This window comes from Mycteria americana, chromosome 2 (genome assembly GCF_035582795.1).
Source record: "Mycteria americana isolate JAX WOST 10 ecotype Jacksonville Zoo and Gardens chromosome 2, USCA_MyAme_1.0, whole genome shotgun sequence".
NCBI lineage: Eukaryota > Metazoa > Chordata > Aves > Ciconiiformes > Ciconiidae > Mycteria > Mycteria americana.
In genome coordinates this window covers 157,492,068-157,515,199 of record NC_134366.1, presented here as the reverse complement: position 1 = coordinate 157,515,199, position 23,132 = coordinate 157,492,068, and the positions used below count along the sequence as shown (strand labels likewise).

General features: G+C 35.1%; 1 protein-coding gene across 1 annotated transcript in view; it reads left to right on the top strand.

The window, feature by feature from the left end:
• CSMD3 (CUB and Sushi multiple domains 3) overlaps window positions 1-23,132 on the top strand; it is a 774,333-nt gene that overhangs the window by 577,254 nt on the left and 173,947 nt on the right. Inside the window, exon 32 of the mRNA XM_075495159.1 lies at window positions 6,328-6,444. Coding sequence (XP_075351274.1) covers window positions 6,328-6,444 — 117 coding nt within the window. The remainder of the gene's footprint in view (window positions 1-6,327; window positions 6,445-23,132) is intronic.

The following is a 23,132-nucleotide window of genomic DNA, read 5'->3' as shown; positions in this document are numbered from 1 at the left end:
TACAGGGCAGGGGTTTTTAACCCTGTACTGTTTTGCTGGAGCTATAGAAAACTTTACTTTATAGCAGTAGTTAGGTATAGATTACAGGGATCTGTGGTTCTGCTGTGTGATTTCGCCTCTCTGCAGTGATCATCTACATTTCTTTTACAATTAGCATATGCTGCAATGTGAGAAAAGGTGTCACTGCTGATGGCAATGCATTTTATATTGTATTCTCTATTTACTAATGCATTGCCATAAAGATGTAGAATTTAGTTCTTTGACTAAGGGGCATGAATACTAATGATCAAGATGGGTAATCTGCCAGATAAAAAGCTTACCAGTTGTCACTGATGGAGTGAGGGTGCACTTCACTCGTAAGAGAGAAGCAGCAATATAATCTATTGAGATAAAGCAGTCAGTTAACAAAGTTCAGTGGTAAATGCAACAGTGGTTTAACAAGATTCGATGGCAAGGTACACTCAATTATTTACTGCATGGAGGACAGGGTCAGACAAAACTGTCAGGAAGACTCTTATTGAATCATGAGATTCAGAAAGGACCCCCTTTCTTTCTAAACTCATTCTCAGAGAGGAGTCTAGGTGCAGCTGGATGCAATCCTAGTCCCCGACTTGGTCAATGGTTTATGTCCAAAGGATTATATACGCGCAATCAATCCTTTATATCACTTAGCTAAGATTTCAAAGTTTAGCATGCTATTAGTCACTTACCAAGAATCTGTTGCAGCAAGGAATCTCTCAGCCTCGAGGAGTAACTTGAGAGGCGTCCCTGCTCAAGGGGAGATCCTGGCGTGCAGCCCGCTGCCATGCAGGAGAGTTCAACTGGCCCTGGGCTGTCCACTATTTAAGGAGTACGATGATTGACTTATAGTCATATTTGCATACCAGCAAGCCATCCGGGTCCCTGCTCCAGACAAGCCTTGGCTACTGTGTTGCCATTCGTCCCCAAAGTCCAGCATAAGCTGGATGCAGCCATCACGACCCCCACTGGTGGTTATTGCTTACACAGAGGTGGGGTGCGGTGGGGTGGGGTGGAGTGGGGGAGCACACCGCCACACCAGTTTAAGATACAGAGTGGGTGATACTTCGTTGTTGTTATGATAGGGCTTTTTCAAGGGCTGCAGGGAGTACTATTTTACAAGACGAGATACCATTACAGTAAATTCAGCACACACAGAAAAGGAACGTTTTGACATTAATGCTTAATAATGTTTCAGGGAAATAGTGAGCAATGCATCAACACACTGATTCTTATCACATTCTTACCACAATCATAGAATCATTTAGGTTGGAAAAGACCTTTAAGATCAAGTCCAACTGTTAACCTAGCGCTGCCAAGTCCACCACTAAACCATGTCCCTAAGCACCACATCTACACATCTTTTAAATACCTCCAGGGATGGTGACTCAACCACTTCACTGGGCAGCCTGTTCCAAGGCTTGATAAGCCTTTCAGTGAAGACATTTTTCCTAATATCCAATCTAAACCTCCCCTGGCACAACTTGAGGCCATTTCCTCTTGTCCTATGGCTTGTTACTTGGGAGAAGAGATGACCCCCACCTCTCTAAAACCTCCTTTCAGGTAGTTGTAGTTTCAGCAAGAAGGTCTCCCCTCAGCCTCCTTTTCTCCAGACTAAACAATCCCAGTTCCCTCAGCTGCTCTTCATAAGACTTGTGCTCTAGACCTTTCACCAGGTTCGTTGCCCTTCTCTGGACATGCTCCAGCACCTCAATGTCTCTCTTGTAGTGAGGGGCCCAAAACTGATTAGTGTTCTGTTGCTGATCCAGGAAAGCAGGACAAGGACAGCATACTGAGTAGTATTTTTATATGTCAGAGAATAAACTAAAGCAGAAATAAATACAGAAAGTGATACAGTATTTTAGAGTCTAAGGAAACGTTATTAAAAAATACTGGAATACTATTGGAGAATTACATTAGACAGTATCATTTGCCTTTTGAGTTTTTTTTTGGTTGGTTGTTTTGTTGGTTTGTTTTATTCTGCAGGATTTTTTTTCATTCTTAGGGAAATGGTTCTCAGCATTTGTTGCTTTTTTTGTGCTAAATAACACAGTTTACATTTGGAGGTGTGATGGGTCTGTTAGAATTTTTACTGTAAGTAGACCTTTCAATGCACAGCATAATAATTAGACATAGATTTTCACAACCTTTCAGTTTTTAACTTTGTAGTTATTAGGAAATGAAATAAATCACTGCACTGTAAAACTGATGCAAAGGCAATGAGACCTACATAGCTGAAATAAGCATAAATGAAAGTCAATGGGTAGCATTGCGGTAGTGGAATTATTATATCCAACCAAACAACTTGATAGTATTTTCCAGAGGCAAAAATATGTTTTATTTTAGTATCAAATTAATGTTTTTAATTCACTGTAGCTATGGTTGCATATCCCTGGATCCATCTTTGATTTCATAATAATAATATTTATTGATGGTTGGGGTAGAATCTCCTCTTCCTGAAACTTCTGGCATTTTAAAGTAAGCATTTCCCAAAAGGCTTACCTTAGAAGGAAATATAGTCAGTGAACTCTATGGGTTTACTAAAATATCGAATAAACCTATTCCTCCTTCCTGACACATTCAGAAAGGTCTTGGAGGACAGTCTTGCTGCTATAAGAACTAAATTATTTACCACCTAATGATTTATGAAATTAAATATTTTCTCAGATTGCAAAGGTCAACTGTGTGCTTACATCTTGATTCAACTTTTCTTTGTACTGTTTCTATTTGAGACCCAGGAATGTGAATTCTTGTGAGGATAAAGAGTCATTATAGCAGCAGGTGGAAAACAATGGGAGAGACTGGAAGGGAAAAGGTAAATTCACAAAAAGCAGAGTGAAGAAGTCCAGAATAAGAACACCAAGTGAAAGAAATTACTATGAAATACTTAATGCAATCTTTTGTTCTTGCTGTAAATTAAACTTTACATATGTCAGAGTGACAAATAGTTAACCTCTGAGTCCAGTCTGTACTGAGCACATTATAGCATAGGCTGCAGGGAACTCTGTTGAGACACTTTGCACCTAAAGGAGCCCTGCTGGAAATCCTGCTTCCAGCCTTATACTGTGTCTCTTTTCCTCTTATGTGCCCAGGTATGTGACCAGATATGTGACCAGTGCAGATGTATGTTGCTTTCATGGGATGCAATTTATGGGAAAAATGTTTAGATGTTTCAATGTGTCATATAAACATTTTAATTAATATCAATTATAAAAAGAAAATGGCATTATCTTCACCTTTTAGAGACATTGAAGGTGGTTTAATCAGACTTTAGTATTAATGAGAACTCTCAGATTTTTGAAGGTGCTAAATTGTATTTTGTATTATTTTAATTTGCAAAAATTGTGGGTTTAATCACTTTTAGAAATCTATGTGCATTTGTCAATGAAATTATTTTGTATGATTATTTTTATACCAGCTGCGATAACACTACCTTTCAAATATTGTGAAATATTTTGGCTAGATGTATACATAGTTAAATAATAATTCTACCTCAGAGAATCAAGAACACTTGAAAGTGTGCTATCTTTCTCAAATTCTTGTGTATGACACAAATGTAATTAGTTTCTCTGTTTCCCTAGCTTTTAAAAAATGTCCCGGTGATATCACTTTGATATTACAGTATGTTATCAATATTATACAGTGTTACAACATCAACACAACATCAACAATGTTACCTATTTAGTAAAGATATAACTCATAAGTCACTATTGATTTTAGATGATACACAAATATTAATATCAATATTTTGTAGTGTAAGACATTGCACTGAAGTGAATAAAAACTTGTAAAATTTGCAGTAAATTTGATTTTTGTTTGTTTGAAAAATTATGCATGTTAAGTTAAATGAATTTATGGAAAAATATATGTTTATTTAAAATAAACTTTTGGGTTTTTTTGTTTGTTTGTTCTGTTTTAAGTACTAGTAGTTTTGTAAAATCACAAATATCTTGCTTAACTGAATAACTTGTAGGAATAAAAAAGAATAGGGGTATAAAAAATCTGGACTTTATAAGAAATGGTCCACTATATGCTGAGTACTAACTATATAGCTATTAACTTAATTTTAAGTATTGCTCTTGTGTGCTATTACTTCAAGTTTTATTAAAAATTAAAGGTGAAATTCTGTCCCTTTTGGTGTCAATGGCATTGACTTCAGTGGAATCAAATTTTACCCTGAATTTGTACATTATTGTATATCTGCCAATTAGGGAATTATAGTAATGATATGAGTGCTGGAGTGGGACAGTATTATTGATCTTTGTTGCAGGAACTCGTTTATTCAACTTACAAACAGTAAAGAATGAAATGGGGTTAGAGAGGAGTAAAAAGCTTTTTGACAATAGTATTTCTCTAGTTTTAGTTCTTTTTGTTGCTTATATTCTTCCATATTCTCTTCTGTTTCATCCAAAATCTGCCACAGAAAATCTTGAGTACATACAAGCTGGTAAGCAAATCTGTTTTCATAAAAAATAGGTACCACATTCAGCTAGTGAAGAGTTACTAGTTTCAAATAACTCAAGGCAAATAAGTCCCTGGATGTGAGGCTCAGCCAAGACTCTATTGCTTCTTGGCAAAAAGTACTAATAATTCTATTATCTAAATAAGTTTTCACAAGGAAGTATGAATTCTGATATTTCACATGATAGTAGATTGAGGGAAGACACTGAGATTATTCTTGTAGCCTTAGAGAACAATATTCTGTGTACACGTGGTAGTCTTAGTGCTTATTCCGATTCTCAGAGTGGGTGCCTATCATTAAATCTGTACTGAGCATCACCAAGACTACATCTGTTCTGGGTCCTGATTGATTTGCTAATCTGTAATATATGTGCCGCATCTACCACATGCACACACACATGCACAAGCAAAAGTCAAGATCCTTCTGTAGACCTATTTCAAATACCATGACTTTCACACTAGCCCATTAAATCATTTACAAATTGAATATGCAGACTGGAGCAATAGGTACCATCTGCTCCCATTTCAGGTACACAGTCTGTCAAACTTTGCAGCTACACCATACTGAAAGGAACCAGTGTTAATGCAAATTACAGAAATCCAGGCTCAAAGCAGCGGGGCCTTAAATTGCTAGCATTAAAAGATGTGTTCTTTTCATGGTATACTCTACCATACATTTTGTGTGAATTAGCTAAAAGTAGTCTTAAAACACATGATTTGTAGCTACACTAACAAATAGCTTCTATTTAGTATGACAAGTAATGAGATAAAATCTTCTGAAATAATAGTAAGAAAACCATCTTTTTCTTAGTTAATATAATTCAGAATATATTAATGTTTTGAGAGCATACCACAAAACCCAGATTTCTTTGTGTTTAGCAAATGAAACACTGAGTAGTACTTATTTTAGAAAGTCATTTACATCTTAACAGAGGAAACAAATTTGTTAAATAGATATGTTAACATTAAACTCATTTAAAAATGTTTTATAGTCCAAAGTGGTTAGAATAAATATTCTAAACAGATGCCATAATCTTGACTATAGATTAAACTACTAAATTACAAAGTGTGTATGAGAAGCAGGTAATAGACATAACAAAACACTAACACTTATGACTGTTTCATATAAATGCACCTGAACATCTGATGAAGAAAAAGAAGAAAAAGCACTGTTTCTTGTTCAACAGTTTTGAATAATACCAAATGCTAACTTCTATTGTTAACTTTAGAAAAATACATAGTAGTAAATAGCATTGTTATTTGTCTGCCTTTTTATCAAGTATTATAACTATTAATGGTAGAATAAATATGATGCTTGTGTGATAAAGAAGTGTCTGCTCATAACTTTATATATATAATGTCAATGGGCTATAATTAAGTGGTACATCATGTTCAGTCAAGGAATCCTGACTTTCTTATTTCAGTAGTTCTATACATTGTTTTGAATTATGAGTCTATTGGCATGAGTAAGAATTTACTAGTGTGCAGAAGGGCTGCATATAGTATACTTTTATCAGAGTATAAAGCATCATACAAATTAATAATAGTTTTGTATGCTGTGAGTAATAGCATACTGTGTATAAAGCACATCATTATTTTGTTAAGATGGTTAATAAATGGTAAAGAAAAACAATAATTGATCTGGAAAACTGCAGGGTGCCATCAATTCTCTTTTGATACATGAGAAAGTTGTGAATGCTCAGTACTTCACAGGATATACAAATATTATTCCGTGTAGAAGTGTAATAAAATTTACTGTAATGGCATATACCAAGATACAACAAATCACTTTAAACTGATCTTTTTCTGATATTATATTATTCAAAACTGATTATCTTCACTTTCTAGCACCCTGTGGAAGCCGGTCAACAGGCTCTGAAGGCACTGTATTATCACCAAACTACCCCAAGAATTATAGTGTTGGTCACAACTGTGTTTACTCTATCACTGTTCCTAAGGAATTTGGTAAGTAGATCTTGTCTCATTCATATCTTTTTGTTGCTTGGATACTTTCAACAATTCTGGATGATTTGTATGATTGCTTTTATATTAAACATATTAATGTGAAAAAGCTGTTTTAAACTGGTATTTTTGTTTATACTTTTTATCATTTTTATACTGCACTATTTTCTCAAAATGCTTATATTTACCATTATCTTTTGAAATTACTGTTGTTCATTTATTTTTGTCTCACTGTGACAACCAACATGCAACTTAGAATATTGCTGTGATGCTACCAGTTAAGGTTTCTTTTCACCAAGATCATGTAGAAGGCTCTAGAAAGTATAGCGTAGCTCCAGTAAGTCCACGTAAGCAGGGGAAGCAACGTTTATTTGTCTTAAATGCATGGTAATATTGCTGTCATAATCCCTGGCTTCTCTGCACCATGAGGCAATGACATAGTCTTTCCTGAAGAATTAAATTAGAGCAGCATGCATCTGTGTTTTTTGTAGATTCCCAGATCCTCCATCTAAACTTCACTCCCATCCTAATGTTTTTTCTGATGACTAGATGAATCTTTTAAACATGTCTTCTGTTCCACACGAAGACAGGGCTTTTACATCACTGTTTTATCTCTCTGAATTTATGAATTACTTTATCTCACTTTATTATTAAACAATGCCTATGATGACAGCTGATAGTTTGTTGTTCACTTTAACTCCTTGGTAAGCAGTATGCCACATACTGAACATCATTTATTCTTTAAATATCCGTGCTTCAGATTTATGCTTGGGTAAGTAGGACTTCATTCTGACCCACTGCTCACATTTCAGTTTGTCAAATAACAGGTGCCTGGGATTGGGGATGAGTATTTATTAATATTCCTTCACGCTGATTCTGCAAACGTTTTATGCAAATTAAAGACAATGCTTGAACTGCTGTGTATCCATCTGCCATACTCATGATTACTGAACTCCGTTAATATCCAATTAATTTGTTCTTATGTATAGCATAGAGGTGCATAGGCTACTACAAAAGAAACATGTTTTTTAAAGTATTGTCTCCTAAGCATGGGAATGTCTACTTATTCCTCTAGAACATTCGGAAAAAATTAAACACATTTGCACAATACTTGATTTATTTCTAGCTGTCACAAGCATATGCTTTTGACCTAGCTAATTTGTTTTAGATAAACTGGAAAGATTATGTATGTCCTCCGATTTCCATCAAATATGATACTTCTTAGTTTGTGACACAGATGTCAACATGTAAACAGTTAAAATTACTACAATAAACGATTAAAAATCTTAATGCTCTGTACTTCATAGCTTTGACATTCTGGATGGAAATGTAATTTTGTGATTTGTGGAAATGAAGACAGAATTCCCAAAACAAGACATGGAAATTGGGAAAAATCCCACTGTTCTGCATAGTTACTTGGAATAATTTGACAAATACTCATTTTATTTACACACTAAGCATGTTAAGGACAGTATTAAGGAACTGTTTGACCCTTTCACAGTGCTTATATAAAAGAAAGAAAAATGCTGATATGAAAAAGGAAAATTATTGTTTAGATATGATTAACACTGCCTTACAAGGATTCAGTGATGTAGATGGGATATGATTATGATAAAGTATCTGTCATTTCTCTCAGGCTTTTTGGCTGTCCTACCTTGGGATAAAACTTTGCTCTTTTTCTTGTGTTTAAACAGCATATTTTGACAATTAGGCCAGGTACCTGTAGAATATATCATGAAAGTATTTAATCCACTTTTGTGAATACAGAAAACATGAATGCTTGTGTGTTGAAATAGAAAGATAAAAAACATACCTGGCAGTAGCCATTCAAAAATGAGGATGACATGACACATCAAATAGGCCAAAACAAGTATTTCCATTGTAGCTGCTTTTTTCCAATGATACTCCTACTGTAACAGGGAGCAGAATTCCTCGCACCCAAAAGCTCAAATTTTAAAATATGAATCTTTGTTTGAATTATACAGTGGTGTATTTTTTTTGTAAGTTATTAATATGGATTTTTTTCTGACCCATGCTTTTTTTCTAATCTGTCGTTACTAAAATTATTCCAGTAACAACCATTAAGAAAGTCAAACTAATTTTGACAATCAATTTAACCTAAGTTTTCTACACTCAAAATGATTATTTGTCTCAGTCTGAAATTTTAAAGATTTGTGTAATTAATGTGTTTTATCTAATAGCTTTCATTTCTATCTCATCACAATACATTCAAGTACAGCTGCAGAGAAGGATAGCCATAAATTTTTAATGCTGAGCTCTTTAAGATCAGTTTTAGGAAATTATTACCTGTAACTTTATTATTTTGGGTCCTGATAGCAGACATTGCATTAAGAAAAGGGTCTCCACTTGCAGTGCTTGATATGGATTGTGTAGGGATCACTCACTGACAAGATGGTCCCCAAAAAATGCTGGCCTTTGTGGCCTTTGTGGCTGAAATGCTGAAAGATACCAGATTTCATCTTGAATTCATTTGCTAATGTACATCATGACATGCAGATTTGTCAGAGATTATTCCCAACAACAAAGAATCAAAACAAGCTTTTTGGAGAATGAAGGGGTACTCCAGCAAAGCTGCTGACATAAGATAATTTAAAGTAATTTTCCTAAAGAAAACAGGAAAAACTCTTCTTCCATAATCTTCCCTATGGCTCTAACTTTCAATGTGAAATATAACATTCAAATATTTGCTGAATGGAGCCTCTTCAGGAACTATTTTGGCATCCAATACAGTATATGAGACCTTGTAATAGAGCACAGTTAAAAAAAAAAAAAAACTAAAACCAGGTCAATATAGAAAAAAGCACAAACAATGGAATAGCATATTCAGTGTGTAGAAGGGAACTCATTGGCCTGGATTAGTTTTTGATGGAGTGAAAAGAAAAGCTATTTCACATGTAGCTTTTCAGGTTCTCAAGCCCAAAATTCTGTGGAAAAATCATTGCAGTGTGGACTTTTTTTCAGTGTTTCATTATTCTGTCATGCAGAATCACAGCTGCAATATTTCATACCATGACAGGTTTAAGCTAGAAGATAAATGATTCACAAAAGCACACAGTATGCCACAGGCAAAATCTTTTGTAAACATGGAAGACTCATCGTCTTTGACACTCTCCCACTGATATTTTTAAATGGTGTAATGATCGTTAATTGTTCAACACTGAAATCCAGCACTGTTACAATTAAAATGCTGATGTTTAAGATTTTATTTTGTTTTCCTGATGCACATGAATGAATTTGTACACTCTGCTCTGTGTAACAGTGTCATCTATACTTCTATTTAAATTAATGTTTTTAACAATAAAATAAATTTTATATAAACTTGCCTCAGCAAATGGCTTTCCTTTCTGTTAGAGCAAAAAGATAGATTTTTGCTCTAAAATCTGTAGATTTTTGCATACTGTGTATGTATACACAGTAAGGTATGTAAGTGTGGTTCATGACCTCTGCTATCAGAAAATTATCAATTCTCAGTGGCCATTAAAAAATATGAAATTTAAATCAGAGCTCTTTTTTCTTACAAAGAAGCTAAAAACCATGTATATAATTGGGAAAATGTCTAGTTTCTATGGAGACTACATTTGCTTTACATTTACAGCAAGATATATTATTAAGAAGATGACAAGCACTTTATTGATAAGCATGACATTTTGGGACAAGATTTCTTAGAATTTTGGCAATGAAGGAAGACTCAGTTTGCTTACTATAAACAGGAAAGTTAAAATCCACTATTCTCTTCAATTTCTGAATAACTGACTTGTTTTCACAGACAACTTTCTATCATACAGTTATACCATTTTCAGCTTTTCCTTGTGTCTTTTCTTGAATTTCTATGTTATGAGATAGACCTGAATTATTATGAATAAGCAACAGGGAGAAGAAACAAAGAGCCAAACAACAGGCGTTTGGGATTATGATTATGATTATTATTTAGATCCTTTAAAGAGTAATTTTTTGCAAATACTGGAAGGTACATGTACAACTTTTATTCTGCCAGTGAAGACACACATTGAGCAAACAATGTTGTCAACATGTGTTTTCTGTTAGAGAGCTCACTGCATCTAGAATTGTTAGCTTAAAAGCCATGTCACATGAGTTATTTCAATACTGTTTGATTTTATTTCAAACTCAGTTTACATTTAGAAGGAAAAAAAGATAGGCAAGGACAGATCATAAGTAGCAGAATGTCCCAAATGACAACCTCATATCAAGAGGGAATAACAACCAAATGGTATTTATGATAATACTTAGCTGCATTAAAGTAAAACATTTGCTTTTAATAACTTGAATCCATCATCACTGCTGTGTACATCTTACTTTCATTTAAGAAATGTGACAGACATGTATGGACTGATGTTTTTAAAATGTGGAGGATTTAACTCTCCATCTTAAATGAAAATGGTTGGAAATGTCTGGCTGAATATCTAGCTTTAATATTTTTAAGCATGAACTAAGCAATTATTGAATTAAGCAATACTTTGCTGAATGGGAGGTAGAGAAGATAGAGGATGATCTGAAATATCAAAATGCTACCATAGGCAGGAATCTTATTCTGTTTCCTAGCCTCTTTTCATACAAGTAACCACTTCAAAGTCAGTGGGGCTGCATTGCCCAAACAATGATTACTTGTCAGCAAAATGGAGTGAAACCACAAAGACTGCTCCAAATGCTTGGATGCCCAACTGTATAAAGGCTCAAGACACTAATTTCAGGAGAAAGGGACAATGATCCAGCTTGTACCATGTATTTTATAAAAAGTAAGTCAGCCACCTTCCTTCCCCAAAAGAGAATGACTTCCAAACCACATGACTTCCAAGAAAAGTGACCATTATTTATTTGTACATTTTGAAAAATACTTATACTTTTCCAGGTAATCATAAAACTATATTTTTTAAGACAAAATCTTCTACTTTTTGCGTATGTGTTTACAAGGCTTTGGCATAAAGACAGAAAAGCTGACTGCATCACAGGACACTTCATATAAAAACTAAAAATATTTTAAAAACATGAATCAATCCAGAAATCTAATGAAATTCAATTTAGTTGAGCATGACAAGTAGTTAGATTAGGAGTATAGTACTTCAGTTTTCTGATTTATTTTCTCAATTTTCTGAAGTATAGAGTAAACATCATGCAATACTGAGAATGTACATACAAATATTTATTATTAACAATAGGAAGAACTATTTTCTGTATGAGTAAAACCAGTAGATGATAGAAAGTTCACTCCCCTTTTCCTTTTTTCTTGGCATTCTTTCAACTCTGTTGCCCTGTTGTCATTTCTCTTTTTAACACCATTGTGTTAATGCAAGATTTTCAAAGGATCTTGTACTAGCATCAGAAAACATTAGAATGACGTTTAGTAAAATCTTATAACTGAGCTTTGAGAGCTCAGCATTAAAAAGTGTACGGAAGTCCTTTTCTCCAATTTTCTCCAGTCAGCTAACTAAGCTTCATTCAAAAGTACGTAAACAACAGTGTTATCTGTGATAGAATTTAGAAACTCTGGCCAGAACTGAGACATCATTGTGCAAAGGGTATCAAGCAGATACAGAAGTGGTTTTCATCCCAGAGACAATAAGCCTAATTAAGGTAATATGCAATCAGATATACAATTGGCAAAGTATTCTTTCTTTTATTTTTTTTTATGATGTATTATCAGTATGGAAAGGAAACATTTGCAACATTGGTGTAAATGCTGCTTTATGTTAATTTAGCTCATTGCTAGAATATTATTTTGATTTGAAAATTTTCTGAGTGGACTTAACTGTGGTGGGTACCTGTCTTTTCATTTGACTCTTTTGTCAAGTTAATTTTGAGAGTTAATAAAGAACACTGAAGGGGGATAAGAATGGAGCCAGGTTGCCTAGAGCCAGAAAAATATGTAAGTTGTGTACATTGTACACCTCCCACCCTCCCACCACAATGGAAATTGAATATTCCCAATGTGCATTCAATGTGCATTGAATGACTGAATATGAATTTATCTTCCACTATTATTTTTATTAAATATAAAAAATTAAACTATTTGAAATGTATAATGCATTTTTAAGGCATGATTCATTTCTTCCTTATATAATAAATACAATAAAAATGGGTAGAATCTGGTTTATTGTATTGCGTGCATTTTAACAAGAAAAGAATGTACAGGTGGTGAGCCAGAAACATAAGAAAACTTAGAAGTCCATCTTCTGCACAATAAATGGACATAAAAAGCTTAATGGAAGAAAAAATCTTCATCCATACGTGTAAGATCTGGACCCCTGGAGTCAGATGCAGTGACGTGATTTGTGTTTTTAATCGGTATAATCCAAGTGGGGATGCTCTAAATATGTGAATGTATCTTGTCTTGAAGAGCTGCCCTTAAACGTTGCTGATTTATGTGCATATATGTTTTAGGCTTGCATGCAAAGAAAATAGGTGTGTATACATGTAATTTAACCCTTTGGTGGCATATGTTTCCTCTTGGTTTAGTTAGGAACCTAACTATGGAAGTTACATATCTAGTCTAAACCATTCAGATGTTTGCTGTAATTAGCAGAGAGAGGTACATATTCCCATGGCATGATTCATCCCATCTAAAACATTTACCTGCAATTTTTTGAATGAGATAAATTCTTTGTAATGTAAAAGAAACAGCACAGCCTCATTTTGTCATATTTGTTCTGGCAGCTACCGCAGGTTAAATGAATTAGAGAACATTGCTGCTAATGTAATCTACATCCACCCAGTAGTCACGTTGCACACACGTAGCTTCATGATTTTATCTTGTGAGTATATGGTAAGGCTGGCAATTTCAGATACATTTCAGTTAGCAGCCATTTAGGGGCTTGAGCTCGGATGATTCAAATTCAAGCTTTACTTAGTGATTCTTCATCCTCAAATCTTTTAAATCTAACACTGGAGGCAAACAAAATCTGTCTTAATCTATGCTTAATAATAAGCATATATTAGACAATAACATTCCTGCTTGTTTAAATGTTATTAGCTCACATACTCAAGAAGAATTTCAGGTGATGGACTGCATTATATTAGATATTCTACAGGAACAGGAAGCCATGGCCTATAGCCTGTCTACACAATGAATACATCATTGATTTATGTTGCCATCTGGAAAAAGAAAATGAAAAGCAGGATTAGTTATACACTGGAAATATTTTTTGTTGGTTTTTTTGTTTGTTTTTTTTTAGCAAGTATATTTTCTTCCCCAGAATATATAATAAATGTACCTTAAAGTGCTACTTAAAATATAAATATTTTCAGAGTTTGGTATAAAATGACTTATAATGCAAGAATTTAGGTTACATATGCAAACTAGGAAATTGCTTTCCCATTGACATAAAAATTTGTTTCTTTGAAGAATATTTTGCAAGTTTTAACAAGCTTGTGCCAAAGATTTTTATTTTTCATTATATTTCAAACACAGAGCAATAATACTAACTACTTAATACAGATGTGAATAGGCTAGTAGCAATATATTGTATATTGAAGATACCTGGTAGACAGTGATTATATTTTTTATCATACTGTTGAGTATACATGAATTACTGTGCTACCTGCTCTCCATAAAATAGCTGGAGATTGCAGTCTAAGATTTTGGTAGAGGTGAGCATTTGTTGTATAACTATTAACTTCTGGTTTGCTTTTCTAATTCAAGGCCAAGTTTGTGTCATTCAGATGCTGACTATATAATTTAAAGAAGTGCCAGAAGGTCATTTCACATCACTTTCCACTTATCTATGAATCTCCTAGGTTTATGAGAGGAAGGACTGGCAGGTTTTATATACGCAAATTCACAGCTGGGGAGTATTTAATTCATTGGTTCAGTGCTTAACGTGCTTGCCAAGTGAGCAGATGCCAATAAAAAAGTCACCATAGGGTGACTTTTAAAGGAGATCAAACTATTCAATGTATTGTTGAAATAAAATCTGAAGAGATTTACTATTTTAGTTGCTTAATATGATTTGAAGTCACTTTTTCAATGCTGCTTTTAGATTTTTTCAATGAAAATGATTAGTTTTGGCTCAAATATTAATGATGTTTTTGAATATAATAATGGCCAATTTAATACAGACCACTAAATAGCTTAAGCTATTGAGTTTGACTATAAAGATACAGCAACAGTATAGCTGTCATTTTAATAGCCTAATAACAAAGTGGAATGATGGTAAGACCACATCTGTGGTCTTCGAAGAAATTCATAGCTTCACAATAAGTAAAATAATTTGAGTATAATGCCAATGAATTGATGAAAGATTTCTAAAGATTTTTTTTCTTTTTTTCTGAGAAGTGTGACTCCAGCTGCTCCAAATATTTAATTATCAAACCTTGTTCACAGAAAAGGCTGTTATTAAAATAGCTAAAATTAGTCTGGGTTCCTGATTCCAAATGACAGAGGACAGACTACATTCATTTGTCACTTATATGCTTTCCAATACATGTTACTTTCCTGAGGAGGAGATTGATTGGTGGCAGATTTTCTAAACAATTCTGGTTTTTTGTTAGGTTCACTTCTTAGGACAGGATTGAAGTACTTTAGCAGCACAATACCAACAGCTTGCATCACCGTTGATTAGGTGCTTTTAGCATAAAGTCATATTAATAATGAAGGTGTCATTTTTACTCTTAATCTCTGTATGAGTAAAAAAAATGCTTTCTCATTCTTCAAGCCTGGCCAGCGTGGGGTTGATTAGGTGGTGCAAAATTGCTTACTTTTGACGAGCAGAATTCTGAGATTCAGGAGCATCCTGCCCTCCCGCCAACAAATGTCCACAGTAGATGGGAGCCTTCCTCATTCTTCCTGTTGGAACAAGGCCACAGTCCACCTCTCTGGAGAGCCTGACTCTTCAAGGATTAGCTAGGCTGTGGAAATTTATAGTTCTGCTGTTCATTCCTAGGAATTACAGATAACAAAATAATCAAGGGAAATTGGTTACATCAGTCTTTCCTGATGGAAAAAAAGAGCTCTTACAGTTTGTGATTCTTATAGAAACATTAATTTTGCAGATATGACTACATAAAAGCCCAGACAACTGAAAAGGCTAACAGTGCTTCTATTTAGAACAAGATATAGTTTGTCTGATAGGGTGTACACTTCTCAGATGATAGAAATGAATGAGGCTTCAATTTCCTTCAGGCTAAAGAAAGTCTAAAACTCTATTCACCTAGTTCTTTTAACTAATAGGTTATACAAAATTATGAAAAATGCAAATCATACCAGCCCCACAAACCAGTCTAGACTTCATCTAAGCAAATGGTGTTTTACTAGGGGGATCGGTACATTTGGCCTTATAACTCAGATACTATGTTCTCGAGATAACTCTTCCTGGCTTCATAAAAGGAATGAATAGCCATCATTACTTAGCTCTTCATAAATATCATTAGCTTTCATTTAAATTACCTGAAAATTTTGGAAGTTAAAGGTATTTTCAATAATCAGTAGATACAGGCCATTAGACCAGGCCTTTCTTTCTCTTGTTGCTTTTTTTCCTGCATTTTCCCACCTTTGTAGCTGCAAAAATCAATAGGAAAGTCATCCTAACAGAACAACTGAGGAATCTCCAAGTGCCTACCCCCTGATACAGAAGTTTCACTGGTTGGCAGTAAAAGACAGAGAAACCTGGCCAGGGAATCCGTGAGGAGTCATTGTGTCCATTGCCAAGTTTCCATCTTGAAGTATTCTGCTGTATTTCAGGGAAAGAGTTCGTTAGGATCAGGCTAGGATCAAGGAACTGAAAAAAATCCTTTTACAGAAGTCTTCTCCTTATAAACCTTTTCATTATTAGGCCCTGCTCATGTAGGTATAATCCATACTTCTCACCTTTCCTCTTCATTATATTCCTTTGGATAGAAACCATTCCTCTCTCAAGTAAACTTATCTGTATTGACTCAGATGTTTGTGTTCACCACTGTGTACACAGATACAATCTGCAAAGATTCAGGATTTCTTTCAGTGATTTCCCTGTAATTACCTTTGTTTATAAAACAAATAAAAAAGTGTCTGCAACCCTCACTAAACTTTGCTTTGTGTTTCTTCCAATTGCAGTCCTGACTGCAGAAACTGGTGATTATTCCACAATCTTAAAACAGAATCTCTGAGCACTCTATTTTACTGAAGAGAGGTTGGTTTTTTTAGCTGTTTGTATCCAATTATTTATTTATAGTCATTTAAAAAAGAAATATTCTAGTTAAACTTGGAATAGAGCTGAATTGCATCCACTCTGTTAACATCAGTAAATTTCAGGAAAATGTGAATAAATCCTCCAAGGAAAAAAAAAAGAACCTTGGAAGCCAGATTCTTGCATATATTTTGTGGCAAAAAAACCCAACAAACCACTTTTTATAAGTGTTTAGAATTTGAGATATATTTTGAGACGTCATTAAAAGACTGTGAAAATATGGCTATTTGGTGAGAGGAATTGCTACTTAGAGAAGATGTTGAATTTCTGTTTTGGGGGCAGGCATGCATAGCCAGTGAAGGATGATAGTCATATTGTTTCTGATAGGTTCCACCTAGGGTATGTCAGTCAGGCAGGACAATGGAAGAGGACCACATCATTCGATGATTAAAAGGGATAAACAGCAGAAGTGATGGGAAGAACAGGAAAAGTAGTGTGTATACATATGTATGGATACATATACATATGCATGTATGTTGTCAAAGGGTAAAGCCTCTGTGAAAGCAACACTCAGCTAATGAGATTTGCCCAGCTCTAACTGATTATATGAGCATTGCATGCACTGGGACTAAAGTGGCAAACACAAACCTTGTTAAATTGAAAAAAAACCCACAGATGAACCTTGTGAAAGAGTTACCCTAAGGTGGAAATGGTATGTATAGGCATCAGGGTGCCAGGCAAGACTCAGACATGTCAAGGATTTGATGCAAGTATCCTGTTTCCCTGCCTGCATGTACGGTACCAGTCACAGTTTGACCAGAGGACCTGGTGTGTTGGCTGGTGTGAGTGTGAAGTTATATATATGTCATAGAACAGAAATCTTAGACTATCACTACCTAATTCTATCCACTACATTATCCACCCTGCCTTGTAAATATATTTGGGATTATATGTCATTGAGTGGTGTGGTTCTTTTGTGACTATCACACCCCAAATTCCACTCTAAGAGTGTATGTATTATATGTAACATTGGATGGATCTCTCTGCTTTTTGCTTTAATACCTGAGGCCTGCGTAGACCTGTCATTTTTAAATATATGTGATAGTGAACATCCACTTGCACTGTTTAGAAGTTATCATAGTCGATCAGAAATAGATTTCTACAAAATCTGGGGTTTGTGAGGTTTCTTTGCATGATTGAATCACCAAGTCAAACTGTTATTTCTCCAAGCCATCTGTTCCTCCTGCTGTCTGCCTCCTTTTTCCCTTTCCCAGTCTCTATAAAGGAGATCTCTATAAAGTGTGGATCCTTAACCAAACTGTTTTGGCTATACCTTCTTGTCTATACTTTCAGTGGTGGCGTCAAAAGGATAGTAAAAATCCTCAAAATATTAACATATACTATTAAGAATTATTTAAAATGTTGAGGCTTCATATTATAGATATGTATATCTATAATATGTACATAGACCCTGTATAGAGACAGTCAAACTTGTAATAATATGGCTTTGGTGGTTATTTGCTGTAAGTATTATTGAGCAATGTCTGGAAATTTACAGGAAACAGTATCTTAAGACAAAGATCATGTCTTCATTTTGTATGACATGTCCAATTAAATATTTAATTTTAAATTATTTTTTAAGATCAAAGTACACAATTAAAACTTTAAATTAGTCTAATATACCTCTAAGATAAGCATGCTTATTTTTATTTACAATCTTATGCTACTGATCCACCTTTCTCTTCTTTTTCATAGACTCATAGAAAAATAGAATCCTAGAATCATAGAATTATTTAGGTTGGAAAAGACCCTTAAGATCATCGAGTCCAACCATTAGCCTAACACTACCAAGTCCACCACTAAACCATATCCCTAAGCACCACATCTACACATCTTCTAAATATTCCAGGGATGGTGACTCAACCAGTTCCTGGGCAGGCTGTTCCAAGGCTTGATAACCCTTTCGGTGAAGACATTTTTCCTAATATGCAATCTAAACCTCTCCTGACGCAACTTGAGGCCATTTCATCTTGTCCTATTGCTTGTTGTTTGGAGAAGAGACTGACACCCACCTCACTACAACCTCCTTTCAGATAGGTGTAGAGAGCGATAAGGTCTCCCCTGAGCCTCCACTTCTCCAGACTAAACAACCCCAGTTCCCTCAGCTGCTCTTCATAAGACTTGTTCTCCATACCCTTCACCAGCTTTGTTGCTCTTCTTTGGACATGCTCCAGCACCTCAATGTCTCTCTTGTAGTGAGGGGCCCAAACTGAACACAGTATTCGAGGTGCGGCCTCACCAGTGACGAGCACAGGAGGACTATCACTTCCCTACTCCTGCTGGCCACGCTATTGCTGATACAAGCAGGGATACTATTGGCTTTCTTGGCCACCTGGGCAAACTGCTGGCTCATATTCAGCCAGCTGTCAGCCAACACCCCCAGGTCCTTTTCTGCCAGGCAGCTTTCCAGCCACTCTTCCCCAAGCCTGTAGCATTGCATGGGGTTGTTCTGACCCAAGTGCAGGACCCAGCACTTAGCCTTGTTGAACCTCATACAACTGACCTCGGCCCATCGATCCAGCCTGTCCAGACCCTGCTGTAGAGCCTTCCTAGCCTCAAGCAGATCAACACTCCTGCCCAACTTGGTGTCATCTGCAAAATTACTGAGGTTACACTTGATCCCCTCGTCCAGATCATTGATGAAGATATTAAACAGAACTCACCCCAAACCCGAGCCCTGGGGAACACCACTTGTGACCGGCTTCCAACTGGATTTAACTCCGTTCACAACTCTTTGGGCCTGGCCATTCAGCCAATTTTTTACCCAGCGAAGAGTACGCCCATCCAAGCCATGAGCAGCCAGTTTGTCCAGGAGAATGCTGTGGGAAACAGTGTCAAAGGCTTTACTAAAGTCCACGTAAACGACATCCAAAGCCTTTCCCTCATCCACTAAGTGGGTCATTTTGTCATAGAAGGAGATCAGGTTAGTCAAGCAGGACCTGCCTTTCATAAACCCATGCTGAAAGGGCCTGATCACCTGGTTGTCCTGTACGTGCTGTGTGATGGTACTCAAGATGATCTGCTCCATAACCTTCCCCGGCACCAAGGTCAGACTGACAGGCCTGTAGTTCCCCAGATCCTCCTTCTGGCCCTTCTTGTAGATGGGCATCACATTTGCTAACCTCCAGTCAACTGGGACCTCTCTGGTTAGCCAGGGCTGCAGATAAATTATTGAAATTTCCTCTTGGGTGAGTTTATATCACCCTGTTGAAGTCAGATCAGTCAGAATTAGTATGTTGATGTGGAAGAGGAACAGAAGTGTCTTGTGTAATTGTGGTATGGCTTTTCATTTCTTTGATTCTCTTTCCTTTTTTCTTTTGGGGGAATGTTTTTTCCTTTTGCTTGGCAAAGCTCTTTCTCAAAGATGGTCTCATAGTTATGAACTTTACAGGTACTTAACTTTTAGGTTTGGCCTTATTTATTAATTTAGTTATTGCTAAAATACAAATATTCTTAGTGTTTCAAAAGAGTCTGAATCTGTACTTTAACACATACGCTATTTCAATTTTATTGTAATTTTAATTTTAATGGCTGTGCTTAAAGTTTTCCATAGCATATGTCACTACATCATGAATATCCTGCATGTATGCATCACTAAAGTTATTACATGGTTTGGATGCTTCCATTTGGACTTTCGGAAGCTCAAAATACTCCTTTTGTGAGCTTTTGGTTGTGTTTTTTTTTTCCAGGGGGGTGTGTATGACTGAAATCTTTGGTGTAATTGCAGCCTAAATTTGTGTCATAGTATCAGTGAGATTTTCAATGTGATTTCTCTGGTGGTTTCATTTCCTGTCATACTGTCCAAAACCAGATCTGAGAAGTCTTAGGTCATGCTAAGATTTAGCATCTTTATGTTGTATCCAAGGAGAATAAGTTTTCTTTTCACCTCATGGGTGGAGGTGTCTAAATTTTAGCATTACTGATTTTGATGGTGGTTTAAAGATCAGACTCTGAACTGAAATAGGAAGTGCACTAGAAAATACAGGCCAAAGGAGTGGTGTAATGGTAATACTGAACCTCAAAAATGTAAGTAAGTCGCCTAGTTTTGTTCACTGGAGAAGCTTTTAGTATTGTAAATTCAAATAATTGGTACATGTACTGAACTGCATGGTCAAATCCTCAGCTGAAAGGAAAGACAAGGTATTCTAATATGTTGACTGTAGATGAAGAAAATTTCCACTAGCCACTCAGAATTATAAAGCAGTTTCACTCACCACTTTGATAAATGCAGAGCAACTAACATGAAGTAAGAGTAATGAATTTCTACAACTTTATAATATTATTATAATTAATTATTATAAAATTTATAAATTAAAATAATAAAAATATGGTCATTTCAATAAGAAAATTAAAAACTCGGTAATAACATTCTCATCATATTTAGGATGCATTCTCTATCACTTCTGTGCTGATGTTCTGCTAAAAATAAAATGACAAATTTATAGTTATGCAAGATTTTCTTTCTCCACAAACAAAAAAGTTTCTCAGATAGCTCTTGAAACATTTCACTTTGAAACATTCCCTAAGTTTTGAGTTCACATTTTAGTTATACACTCAGGCAGATTGGCAACACATCTGTTGCCAGACTGGAAACTCTTATAAATGGTTACATCTACTTTAGGGATCATATTGATGAAGTCCTGTTTCTCCTATCTACAGCTATCGAATGGCTGAAATATTTTCATTTTTTTCTTTCACACGTTTTCTTTATATAACTTTTGATAATTGATATGAAGGAATTTTTCAATGTTTCCTAAATTTATTTGCTTATTTTCCACTGGGTGTTGTTTTAGTTTTGCCTACTAAAGAAAAGAAAAAATAATTATTCAATATTAAATTCATCCACACCATTCAGTAAGCTGGAGTGATAATTTTCAAATGAATGAACTGATGAATCATCTAATCTAAAAAATAACATTTACTAGTAGGATAATAAAAGATAATTATTACACTCAGAAAGCTGTTGTACTTTTAATTAGTAGCTCTAAATTAGCTGAGAGGTGATTGAAGAACCAAACAGCTTTTTCAAAGTGACTTTTCCATTAAATCTAGAACCCTTATTACTTATTTAATAAGATGGCTTGAATTAAACCTGGTATCTTAATAAGGTATTATTTTTAATTGTACCTCAAGTAAAATAACATTGGATTATTATTGTTTTTGTTGTTGTTGTTATTATTCCAGAGTTAAAATTGTTTATTCCTTCTATTATGTGTATTACTTAAGAGGTTAGTGTCCCTGTTGTCCCTACATAAGTATTAGAGAGAGGCTTAACCACAAATTTATTAAGGGGAGACCAGCCTTCAAATTTAGGCACCTTGTTTAAATACGTCATTAGCCAATTGCATGTTCCCTCACTACATTTTTTTTGTTATAATTTTCTTACAATGAAAAATCAGTTCTTGCCAGAACTATAGAGAAGAAGTTTGTAGAGCGCAACTAAGTTGAACTTCATGTAGTTTGTGTCCTTGGAGATAATATTGTTATGAATAGTTTTGTGATTACAGTCCCAAGAACCATCAATAAAAATCTTTTTTCTTAATCTGTCACCTCTAGTGATATTCCTTCTGTTATATATAGGCTACTGTTAAAATCTACAGGAAAACAACAAGAAGTTGCAGCCACGTTTTATTTCTTCTTCAGTCCACAGACTGTAATATAAAAATAAGCAACAAACAAAATTCAGATGTTTTACTTTTACCAATGTACTCCTCTTTCTTTCCATAAAAACTTGCTTAGACAGTCAGATGCTATAAAAGTGTGATTCAGATTTGTTTTCTAAAAGCAAATAAGCAATTGTATAAGAAAGCAATGAAGCAGGACTAGAAAATGCTGCCTGTGCTCAAGATTAGCAAGATCTTCACATTTCCAAGATGCAGACACACTTCAGAACACTTTTGTAGCAGCAGGGCAATTGCCTCCTACGCTGTGCTTTTAACTTCTTCCACTCATTTTTATTCATAAAATGAACAAAAGAAGTGACCACAGAGCATGCAATGTACACAACTGGTCTCAGAATATTATTATCCTGAGTAGTAGCTTTTTCAGCATAAAATAAATGTCAATAGTCGTTAGCTGTAGAGTCTTGGATTTCTTTTCTCCATCCTATTCACCCGCTGCAGGACACTATAAAAAACCATATCAGCTGTAGGCTACAATTACTGGGCCTAAGAGAGAAGTGTGTCCTCTAATTGTCTTCCCTTTCAGGGTATCCTGCCTACTTGCACATCATAATGGCAAAGAATTTTCTTTTATTTAGATAAGAGCCTAGAGAGAAGGAAATAAATACATTTTAAATTCAGGATTGGAAGAAACCTTTTGCACAAAAGCAGAGAGGAGACTATTTTAAATAAATGGGAATGTTGGACTATGCATATTATGCCTCAAAACCCAGGATCCTCAAGGTGATCAGAGATTATTACGAAATGGAGCAATAAAGTAGAAGTGACAATACAACGATAAGAACTTGTTGTGAATACCTGGATACTAAGAAAG